This window comes from Dermacentor andersoni, chromosome 10 (assembly GCF_023375885.2).
Source record: "Dermacentor andersoni chromosome 10, qqDerAnde1_hic_scaffold, whole genome shotgun sequence".
Lineage (NCBI taxonomy): Eukaryota > Metazoa > Arthropoda > Arachnida > Ixodida > Ixodidae > Dermacentor > Dermacentor andersoni.
The window spans coordinates 125781023-125793355 of NC_092823.1; the positions used below are offsets into that span (position 1 = coordinate 125781023).

General features: G+C 47.4%; 1 protein-coding gene across 2 annotated transcripts in view; it reads left to right on the top strand.

Annotated features, from left to right (window-relative positions):
• Mbs (Myosin binding subunit) overlaps positions 1-12333 on the top strand; it is a 112512-nt gene that overhangs the window by 83643 nt on the left and 16536 nt on the right. For both annotated transcript variants that reach the window (XM_050192531.3, XM_050192534.3), the window contains exons 14-15: positions 7796-7930; positions 8816-8920. In XM_050192531.3, coding sequence (XP_050048488.1) covers positions 7796-7930; positions 8816-8920 — 240 coding nt within the window. The remainder of the gene's footprint in view (positions 1-7795; positions 7931-8815; positions 8921-12333) is intronic.

The window sequence follows — 12333 nt, forward strand, 5'->3', positions numbered from 1 at the left end:
GCGCGTTATCAGTGTGACACAGCGTTCTCGAGAGGAAAGTAGCGAGCTCAGAGTTTTCAAGAAAGGAAACGCAAGCAAGGCAGATGACTATTATTGATGTGAGACAAGATAAGCATCAAAGGGTGTAAATGTTTTTCAAAGTGAAGTTTACCCATCAAGTGACATCCTTTGGGATGTTTTGTTTGTAGACTCAAAAGAGTGTATTTTGCGGAGCTTGGGGTGTAATGTGGGACAAGATTAGCCCTGGGAGGTGTAATATCTTTCAATGGGAAGTTTACCTGTCATGTGCTGCCCTTTGGGCTGTAGTTTTGCTTGTAAACTAAAGAAGGTGTATCTTGCGCAGCTTGGGGTGTAATTTCGTCTGTACACTCTTAAAATAGTTGCACTCCTTGGAGTGTATATTTGACTACACACTCTTAAGCGAAATTACACCCTTTCGCCACAACAATAATCTGTCTTGTCCGCATTTCCTTTAACGCGGCGAGCCCGGTACCTCCAAGTCACGAACGGCATGCCCGTTATCAGCATGACAGAGCATTCTCGACAGGAAAGTAGCGAGCGCAGCGTTTTCAAGGAAGGAAACGCAAGCAAGACAGATGACGATTATTGCTCTGCGGCAAATAGACACCCCAAATGGTGTATATTTGCCATACAATAATATACACCATGCACCCCGGCAAATATACACCCTATGGGGTGTATATTTGTCTTGCTGTCTTGCTTGCCTTTCCTTCCTTGAAAACGCTACGCTCGCTACTTTCCTGTCGAGAATGCTCTGTCATGCTGATAATGGGCATGCCGTTTGTGACTCGGAAGTACCAGGCTCTCCGCATTAGAAGAAGGAAATGCGGCCAAGACTGATGACGATTATCGTTGTGACAAAAGGGTGTAATTTTGCTTAAGAGTGTACCTTGGCACAACAATAATCGTCATCTGTCTTGGCCGCATTTCCTTCCTTTAATGTGGCGAGCCCGGTACTTCCAAGTCACGAACGTCATGCCCGTTATCAGCATGACGGAGCGTTCTCGACAGGAAAGTAGCGCAGCGTTTTCAAGAAAGGAATCGCAAGCAAGAGAGATGACAATTATCGTTGTGAGGCATACACCCCAAAGGGCGCAACCGTTTTAAGAGTGTAGGCAGAATTATACCCCGAAGCAAATATTTAGCTTTGTGTGTGTGTGTGTGTGTGTGTGTGTTAGTACATTCGAAGGGATGCTTCACGTTAAAGGGGTGTTATTGCACTCAGTTGAGATGTAATTTGTGTCCTCTGAATGGCAAAATACACTCCAGGGGCGTAAATTTGCACATCTAAAGATTTGACTTTGTCTGCATGCAAAATGAGAGCCCGAATGGCTCAAAATATTGAACGGTGTATAGTGCCACATGTTTACAACTAATTTCTTTATGGTTTAATCCTTCTGCACGTCCTTCAAGCTCGTACGATGTCAGTGGTAGCCGTAGATTGTTAGGCCAAAACGCTCTAATGACCGCCACGGTGACATGTCGCGACCAGCCTTTAAGGCCTTGTAGTGTCAACGACACAAGGCATCGTCTGTCTTGGCACCTGAAGCTGTCGTCTGTTTTTTTAAGTCTGCCACTGCTGGCAACGACCCTTGCAGAGTTAGGGCGCGTCGTTCGAGCACCACTGCGCAGTTGAGACGGTCGTGCCCGTCACGGTCTGCTTGGAGGATTTCCCTCTTGTATTCGCGATTGGGCACTTCCAAATTCATAACATCCAGCGTTTGTTGTGTGTCATCGGCGTCATCTCCATCACGGAGCTTCCGCCGTAGCGTCACTGCACTCGGGCAACCATGCACAAGGTGTGAACGGCATTGATCGGCCCAGACGCCATAACGAGCACCTCGGTGGCCCGAAAACCGTGTCACGTCCATTCTTTGGCCTTGTAATGTCGGCGACGGATCACAAGGCGATCGTCCGTTTGGTACCTCTGGTTGTCTGCTTTTAGCCCGCTCATGATGGCAGCGACCCTAGCGGATTCGGGGCGCGTCGCTCGAGTCTCTCTCCGCAGTGGCGGCAGCTGTGGACGCGTGTCCGTCTCGCCCTGACTCCTAGGTGGCCCTGTCTCTGCTTGCGTCGTTGTATTGCACTTTTTGCACAGCATCTACTGAAAACCAGGGGCTCCTGATGTGTCGAGCGGGTGCGCGCTACCGGAGCCGCGGCGTATATTTCGGTGCGACCGCGTTTCCCGTAGCCTCCTAAGCATGTGAAGTGGGGGGGGGGGAGGGGGGTTGGACGGATAGAACGGAGGACATTAAAAGTAAAAGAAAGATGGGCCCTTTTTGGCACGCTATGGGTGGTATTTATAACCTTTTAGCCCTCCCATCGGTTCTTCTTTTGCTTTCGTTTGCCGCACGTGGTGCGGGGATGAAGGAAGCTCGGGCCGAAAGGAGCTTTCTGCGGTGTATGCCTAGGGCAGAAGGCAGTTCGCTCGGCTAGGGTCGGAAAAAGACTTCGTGGACGAAGGGCGAGAGTGCTGTGCGCGCCACGAGGAAGGAGGAATGACATTTCTAAAGAGAGAGAGAGAGAGAGATCGCAAAGAAAAAAAAGATGAAACAAGGGAAAAGAAGCCAGCGAGCCGGCAAAACGGAGTCATCCCAACAGAAGAGCCAGGCGACTTCTTTCAACTCCTTATTCTAGCAACGTCGTTCTTTTTCTGCTTGCTTGCTCGTTCGTTCCGCTCTTTGCCGCGGGCGGTCGGTTTGGCGCGCCGGCTGCATATTCCAGCCAATTTGGCGCCCGCCAAACTCGTGCTGCCTCGCTCGCAGGCGTTGTGTCGGTCCTTCGTGTTTGTACGACCGTGTTTTGAACTACCGGCGCCACCAGTCTGCCCCCACCCACAACTGCTCGCGATCATTTTCCACCTACTGTTGTATTAATTGTGTCAGAAGTGAGAGCGGCGTCGACCCCCTTTTTGTCCACGCGGTGTTGTGCTTGCGTTGCGAGAGACTGCGTTGCGCTTTTTGTTTTTCTGCGATTTTTCGCACTTGTGCGTCGCCAGACGTCGCGGCTTGGCGCGTCTTTTCTGTCTAGCGCCGTCTGCTGTTTCCAGTTTCGCCTGGACTTCCTTTTCGTCGTCTGGGTCTTGCGTACCGTTGCGTGCGTCGTCTGCTGCCGCGCGGGAAATTTCTTTCGCGCCTCGGCATCGGTTTTGAGGTGAAGACACGCCGTGCGTCCGTTTCTTTGTGTGTGGAGAAATGTGCCCGGTCCGTGAGAAATTGCGCGGCACGATGTTTCTTTGAGAAGGTTCCGGTTTCTTTTCGCATCTGTGAAGCAAGACGCCCCTTCCCCGCCCTAGGCTTGTGCCCTTTCTCGCCACGTTCGTCGTCTGCGTCTCTGGACCAAGTTCGTCTGTCGTCACTGCATAGAACGCTTGTGTTTTCTGCTACACGTGGGGTCCGAAGCCTTCGCGCTGTGCCTTTTCAAACCAAAGAAGTCCGAGTGGTGTTTCAAAACGTGCGCGTTACCTTGAGCTACAAAAGAACGTACGGGACAGGCGGTGTTGTTTTCTTTATACCTACTGGCATTGTCTACTGGCATTATCGTAATTTACGGCGAGAATGAAGGGTCTCGTGTGACACAGCGTTTTGTTCTCTTTTCGTCTGCCGACCTCTTGCGTAACACCTGTGCGGTAGGAAAGCGATAAGATTATAGTGCAGAAATTTGCTGTAGATTTGCGTTTTCGGCGATAGTTCGGAAGACTCCTGCGCTTACGCGGTCAAAGTCAGCGTTGCTGCCTCGTGCCCCTGCGTTGACGGCGTCGCAGAAAAAGCAAGCGCGTCGTGGGAGTACCGCAGGCAGCGGCCGCGCAATCACGCCGGCCAGGTTTTTCATTGTTGAGCGCGTCAGACATCCTGAAAGAAGGACGCGCTCCATCGCCCGCGCTGTCCGTGTGACCGCAACAACGCAAGCGTTTGTGCGTGCTCTCGGATATAACCGGATGAAGGTCAGCCCCACTGCCTCCTCGAGGAATTCCGGGTTCTCGCGAGTAATGCCCCTCTGAAATCGCGGAAGGCAGCAGTCGGAATCGCGCATTCGTCGTCTCCCTGGTGACATCGTCTGCTAGTTCGGCGCGCATCTACGTCTGGTACTGATCTCGTCGTCTGTCAGCATCGCACAGATCTCCAGGCTGGTGGAACTAAACTGAAGTCGTCTGCTGGAAAGTGCGCCGTCCGAAGTCAACGGGCTGAAGTCGCTTCTTAGTAATCGTCGGTGTTCAGCACGTTCGTCGTGGGCCCGGTGGCATTGTCTGCAACTTCGATGCGGATCAACCGGTGGCCTGCTCTACCCTCGTCGACTGCTGACGTAACCGACTCAAGTGGTTTGTTCGGTGACAACTTCTGTTAGTGTTGTGCAGACCTGGGTTTGTGTGCGCGGGCATATCACGGTTAACGTGTCCGTCCGTCCATCAAAAGTTTCCGTTTATCGCTGTCCTGCGCAGACATTGGCGAAGCGGCACCGGGCAACACACAGCTTTCGGTTCGCAGTTTACTCTGTGGATCGCTGTTTACCCCTTGCGACACCGGCTGTCGGTCGCCAAAGCAAACACGGTTGGTTTTACTGTTTCTTCTTTGCCCTCTGAAGCCACGCTTCTGGAAGAACAAGCTTTCGAGTGCGTATACATTTCAGACGTTTGGAAGACCCACAGGATTTTGGCGCGTCACCTGTCGAACACCCTGCTTCGCCGCCACTTCTGTCTGCCGTTGTGGGAGACGCTGTGCTTTTTCGCCGGCTAAAAATAGTCGCCGATGTCCTTGCGTTTAGCTTGCAGACCAACGGGGGAGGGAAGGCGGTGTCTTATTTTGCTGGCCACCAGCTTGAAATTAAGTTTTCGCTGGCTTTCGTCCGGTTGAGGCTGTATACACCCGTGAGGATCTCGGAAGAAAGCTCGTGATTGGTGCTCAACCCTGCGCGTGACGTGGATACTCCTCTGTGGTTATTCCAGTGCGCTGTGGACTCTGATCGCCGTGCGCGCCTTGTTCAGTCACCAGCAGGGATATAGACTCGCGATATATCGGTGTGGCGGCGCAGACGGCGTCCGGTTCGTTGAGATCGCCGCTTGAAATCGATTTTTTTCTTTCCGGGCTGACTTGTACGGTTCAGTTGGCCAGTACCGCTCGCACCGCGGACTGCGCCGCACCCCTGCAGCGTCGGACGAGAGCAGTTGTGCGTGTCGTTCGATCTACCGCCGCCGTTCCGTGGTTACCCCGGTGTCCCGCAGACGGCGGTAGCGGGCCCCTGAAGGTCGTCGCGGCTGTCTGGATCGGTCTGACGATCGGTTCTTCGTCCCTTCCGCAGCCATCATGTCGTACGGTTTCTTCGGCGGCGGCGGGGGTAGCCGCTACGGCGGCTACTCCTCTGGCCTGGGCACGCCGTATAGCTCGCTGGCCGCGCCGACGGCCCTGAGCCGGTCGCTGTCGCCGTCGCCTGCGTCGTACAGCGTCGACAGGCCTCGGAGCCCGCTGCGGTCGAGCGCCGGCCTGAGCGCCTACACAGCTGCCGGCGCCCGCATGTCCCCGTCGCGCAGTCCGACGCTGTCGCGAAGCTACACCGGTGCCAGCAGGGCCACCGGAGGCCTTGCCACGCTATACGTGAGTGAATGCGCGCGTGTGTGCTTGCGTACGCGCCTGTGTGCGTGTGCGTGCGTGTGCCATGGTAAAGGAATGCCTTCTCTATACAGTCCAAAATCAAGAAACGGGCTGACAGGTGGAAGAGCACACTGTGGTATAAAGGTTATACAGTGATAGTCGTCGAGGGCGCTAGTTTTGGGCAACTGCGCGGCGATTTCTTTTTCACAGTGACAAACAACTCTATATATGCATACAGTTCACAAAAGGAAAGAACTGTCACCCACCCGACTGTAGCACAAAGCTAAAAAACCCGTACAGGTTTCTCATTATGAAAGCTTCGCATTTGAAGAAAAATTTGTCTTGGTCCGGGGATCGAATCCCGGACCAGTGCTTTTCCAGGGTAGTTGCTCTACCATTCGAGCTTATGCCACGAGTATAGCAGATCGCCAGAGTGAGGCCAAACTGATCAAATACTTGAAGCACTGGGAGGCTGAATGTGGTAATTCTGCTGGAGCACTTGTCTAATCTTTCGTTGTGGACCTTTCTCCAATTTGTGGACTTCTGCACTGCCATCAGCTTGGCATGAATCTCTTTTGTTTTCTGTCCCTTAAAATACAGAAAGTGGATAACTGCTTGTGCTTTCGACCATATTTTTCAGTTGAGCGCTGCCATTTTTGTTTTGATGCGTATCGTGTGTGCCTGTTCAAAATTTTTGCGCCGATATTGCAAAGTTTATGAATGCTCCTTGTAGCTGTTCTCTGTCAAAAGCAGAACAGCTGGGCACACAGGCATCAATTTGCATGCTTACAGAATCGGCTGGTTGGGAAAAGCATTTTAGTTAAAAACAGTTTAAAACAAAGTATGAAAAATCTACTTGCAAACAACTTTCTGTGGTGATGAAGTAAAAGCTAAAGCTATGGAGGTGAAGCGCACATGTGACAGTGCATCTGAAAATAGTCCCACATTCTCGTTTGCAATTCATTTGTTTTCTGATGAATACAAAGCGTAAACATCTAACTGCCATGCTTATATTCAAATAAGACAGAGTTTTAGCATGTCTGGTATTGCAGCATACACAAGCTGATCACTGGGCTAGAAGAGATGTAAACTGGAGCGGCCAGATTGGTCCCGCCACCTATTGATGCAGAGCTCAAGCAGACAAACACAGAGCTAATATTGTGCTAACTAAGTGTATTCTACTTTGCCAATGGTGTAAATTTGCAGCAGTGGCATAATTGTGAACAAGTTGCCTTTATAAATGTTCTTTTCGACAAGAATATAAAACCTGAAAAAAGAACTCTCTCTATAAGGCAGGCATTGTGGTTAGATGAAGGATCACGAGATGTTGATGGCAGTGTCCGGCAAACACCCTTGCCTACGCCAGAATAATGGACATGCCAAAACTCTCTATCAAATGCCCAACTCAGTGTTATGCTATATTCGAATTTTATTTCTTAGTGTTACTGTTACGCATTTTGGCAGATGCGAAAATGTCGCGAGCAGCAAGCTATGCTCATTCAGTGTGTACTGTCAAAAGTGTAAACTGAAAGCACTGCAAACTGTATCAGACTACTTGGTGCTGTAATACATGTGTAGAAGCACCACTCCTGTAACTTCCCCTTTGTTAACGCAGAAAGTTGTCCACAAGCATAGCATTCTTTTCCAAAAAGAAAGCTCAAGAGCTCACCTTTGCCTCTGCTTGCAGTAGCGTCTGGTTAACCCCTTCTGTGCCTTGGACATGCTAGGCTCACTCACAGGTTTCTGATGTAAACAGCCAATGACGAGCGCAGTTCATCAGCAGTATTTTGCATTTTCTACCATTGCCATGGATGATCCTAGCTTTGTCTGAGTGTTTAGTCGGGCTTTTGGTAGATGGCAGCACAAATCCATGGGACAGCGCAAGCAGAAGCAAATTTATTCTTTCTAAGTAGGTAACACATGTTGGTAACTGGTGTTCTTTAAAAATAATTTGGCCAATTTGGTTGTAATTCGATATGATAGCGGGGCACGGAAAGATATGAAGGACTTCACTGCTGTCGAAAACAGTGGGGAACAAAAATGACCCCATATGTGGTTTTGATTCCTCCATGCCTTTCATCTTTTTAATAGCAGTCAGGTCTCTTAGTCGAAGAGCAGCTAGGCCAAGAACAAGTTACTTTCAGTCGGGTGTGTCTGATGGCTTTCCACGGCATTACAACTTTGTGCAGAGCACCCCAGACACGGTTCGGGGTCGCAGTGGATCTGCAGGCTCCGTAGCGGACAGCACCAAATCCGAGACAGAGTCACGGCTCAGCAGCAGTGCAGCCAGCCTTCAGGACGATGACGAGCTTGACTACAAAAAGGTGTGTGCAAAACACTGGCATGATGACCGGACAAGTTTGGGCCACTGAGCGGATAGCCCCCTCAAGGCAACCGTGTACATGTGACTTGGCTTGTCAAAACATCAGCACAGAACGAGCATGTTACTTTATCTAAATACACTGCTTACATATGCACACCGGCCAACTCTCCCGAACTTTCTAGTAGTGCTTACAAATTTGGGCTCGTTTCTCTTATATTCAAAATTTTTAAGAACTGGTTCGAGCGCATGGAAAATACGGACGAATAAAGGCACACATGCATAGGCGCCTTTATTCATCTGTGTTTTCTATGCGCTTGAACCTATTCTTAATTATAGAATACCAATGTGCCCAGACTGCCACATTGCTGTATTTTACCAATTTTTCACCATATTTTACAAAAAATGGGTTCACTAAAAAGATTTGCTCGTTGGTCTTTGACCGCACCCTCGGAAGTCTTCCGCTTGTGAAAGCACACCAGAGGGGTTCCTGAAGAAGGTGAAATTGGCAACACCAAAGTTACTGGAAATGTCACTGATCTTTTTTTTAAAACATTTTGTTGCTTGTCTGTCTGCTCTTATAAGTTTGCTGCTGCTTATGTTCTGTGTGTTAAGGTGAATCAATGTTAAGAAAATGCGCATGTGCTCAGGGCAAATTTTAAAAAAGGGGCCTGCTTTTCCTCTCTTGGTGTCATATTCGTGAGATTTTATTAATAGTGTTCACAGGTTTCCAGGCTGTTAGGTCTAATTGTTCTGCTTACATATACAGCTCCCATTTTTATATACACATTGATCAACACCAGAACATATTTTAAAAATAACACTGCTGTACTCAGTCTGACCGCCCACACTCTGTTCTAAGCCTCGGTTTCTGCTTTTTTTGACTCAGCTCTACACTGAACTGAAGGAGGACTACAGCAAACTGAAAGGCAAGCTGTCTCGGACCGAAGACGAGCTTGAAACGACGAGACGTCAGCTCGAGAAGGCACAGTTGGTGAGCGCAACAGGAATTGGGACATGCTACCTTGCTTGGTGGAGGGGAGTTTATTCGCCTCTGCTTTTTCTCACACCTGATTTTCAAAAACAAACCTTGTGCACTAGGAGGTGATATGAGGTGCATCATGTTACTGAATTCGCTACAACATTGTGGGAGGGTGCTAGGTATAAGCTCTCTGCAAAAGTTACGAGAGAGAACTCTGCCACTGGCAATTGTTCGTCTACAATGAGCAATACAGTAAAACCTCGTTTATACGATCCCATTTTGTACCATTTCCCAGTGCCAACATTCGCAAGCGAGAATACAGCGAGAGCGAGTTAATACAATTTCTGAAAACACTGGCCTCCCTGCTGGATGCACTTCAACATCTCATGCTGCAATGATTGTCACTGATTGGGCACATCAAGAATTCCCACCAAAATACCCCGCCCAGAGAAGCTGCTGACCCAGGTCGAATTCAAGGAGCGCATGTATACGCTTGCCGAAGCCTCAAAAATGACAATGTGCTCATTTTAAGATGTCCCCCCCCCCCCCCCCCCCCCCGTTCGTAATGACATCTAGTGGTGCAACAATTTGCACAATGCTTCGCGTCACGAAGATGTCGACTATGGTTGAGTCAACAAAATTTTTTAGTGACTTCGGATCATATGTTTTCCTGGTTAGTACATTTTTTCTTGTGCTTTTTCCCAATACATATGAACGAGGTTCTACTGTACGTAGATTTGTCTAAGCTTTGTGCTTGTGGCTTCAGGTGAAATTTTTTCTTTTGCACAGCAATGTAAAGTTCATTTATTATTTAGCTTTTTTTGTGTAACCATGTCACAATTCAGTAGCGAGCAGCAGTGAAATCAGCTGGCTGAATGTCCAAAATCATTTATGGAGCTTTGTACCAGTAGCTGGGATCCTGGTGGCAATAAAGCACTTCTCGTACCGCATTTCGCTACTGAAGTGGTTTTCTGTTGTTTGCAGTCACATCAGAATCGGAATTCAGCCTGACAGACGCAGCTCTAGCTGTGACATTTGCGCTTGCTTGCTGTGACAATGCGGCGCATTCTTAAACCAGCCTCGTATAACGTGAACCTAGCACACCTGGCCATGACTGCCATTTCTTGCCAGTCTTTCTGTCCAGAGTTAGCCTGCTCAGTCTGTATGGCATCTGCTCTTCTGATACCGCATTTTAATACCAAACGACGCGTAGGAAGAGAAATGAGAAGCATGCATACTTGCTTGTTTCTCGCCGAGTGTTTGGAGGTGGAAGACTGTACAAATTAGAACATCTAGCTTGCCTAAACTTTCATGTTGCTCAACTTTATTGGTCTTTCTCATCCGCTGTGTGAATGCCACCAGTGGACACGTGATCCGCTGGCTTTCGGTGACCTTACAGGCCCATCTGTGAGTCCACCTCTGCAGTTTCTGTGTGTATACACGCATCCTGTCAGTGTTTTGCAGCTACTAAAAGGCCCATGTTGTATCCTAGTCTAAGCTCCCTTTTTTTTTTTTGTCCCCCTGTTGCCCTTCTTGCTTCTCATAAAACATGGTGTCGCTTTTTCCCAACTGCATGTGTGGTTGCTAATATTCTCGGGTCTTGTGTCTTCGTTGTTCAACTTCCAGCAGTCAAGTTCTCGGTGCCTCTGCTCTGACCTTTCTTTTGGGTGGCTCCAGCGCACAGTGTTCATTGGCTGCACCTTGTGTAAATAGTTGTGGTTCTGGGACTTGTCAACTTAAACATAAAGCATTGTCATCTTGCATAATTCTTTAATTTAAATGACGTTATCAGGTCTTTAAAGTGTGTCCTTGTGGCACATCATAGCCAAGTTGGAGTGGTTCTTGTTTTAGTAACAGCAGTCTAGATGTTTAAATAGGCAATTGTTACTCAGATTTGACCTCATCATCATTCTTTCGTGATACTGAAGTGGTCCTTGGTCATGCAAGGACCAAAATAAATTGTTCTTTTCTTTCTGTAAATCTGACAGGTCGACTTTTTTCCTTAACTTGTTAGCTCAGTTCTACCTCATGCATTTGGAGTGATTTCAGCTAGCACTCTGATCACATTGTCTGGAGTATCAAGTAACCACATTCCTTTAGCTATCAGCTGATTTCTTTCCTGAGCCTCCGGACTGCAGACCATGGCAGCCAAGCCACATTTTCATTTGGATTGTGATAAGGATGCACGAATACCAAAAAATTTGAATGCAAATCAAAGAGTCCTTGCCTTTCAAATCCTATTCAGTTTGAGTACTCACTATGTGAATTTGTTGAGTAGATAATAATTCAGATGCAGACGTAAGACTTGCTGAGGGAACGATGGATTCTAGTGAAAATTGCTTTGAATGATTTGGTTGCAGAAGAGCAGAAAGCAGTTGTTCCTCTTTTACAAGCTCCTCAACTGACTGGATGTCCTAGTGTGAATGGCATTACATGCAATTATGAAATAACATAAATGCGCCTAACTTTTTGCTGAGCTAACTCCACACAAATTTTAGAAGTTGCTTTGTTTAAAAATTAGAAAACATTTCATGTGCAAACATAATTGTCCCTAAATATTTGTAGTATCTGATTTAAGAAATTTAACTATTTGAACAGCCCTAGTTTTTTGTTGGCATGAACAACATACCCACTTGTAGTTATCCATTTTGTGTAGTACTCATTTTGTAGTACCCACATAGCTTGGCAGCTATGGTGTTTGGCTTTGGAGCTTGAAATGAAAATTTCAATTCCTGAATTCCTAGCCAAGGATTCTTCCATAGCTCTCACTGCAGCTTTGAGAAATAAAATGTCGGGACTAGAATTTTATAAATTTGTTGATTTCAGCTGTTCGTTTTCTTAATCAACCTTTTTATTTTTGCCTTTTAATATCATTAGTTGCGACTATTTGTATTAGCACTCTCTTTATACTATGCTGGCTAGCCTAAATTTCAGGGGGTTTTTTTTGCTATTCTTTTTTCTGCTTGGAATTTCTCTGGTTTTTTTTATAAAGTATTTCATGTATTGTGCATTGTGACCCTTGTGTTTGTTATGCCTACAGCTTCTGTTCTACTTGAATATTTGTTCACTTGAATGAATGCTGGTTAGTTAATCCTGTGTTATGCATATCCGCTTTGCGGACGACACAGGGTCTTCTTTTTCAAAGTACTTTGTGCAGACTTTGTAGTTCTTTCCTACATTTAATTAAATGTAGGAAACAAAGTTTGCATAGTGCCCACCTAAAACCATCTAACCTGACATCATGCACTCCCACTAAAATTACGTTCAAATCTTTCAGAAAAATGTGCAAACTCTTGTAAATAGAGAGCAATCTCCTTAGACACACTGTACTTTGACATTGGTATAGACATGGCATAGTCATCTTGAGCAGTGATTGTTTCCTTTGATATTGGTCTCCTCTCTTTATGTTAGCTTCTTTCCTTCCT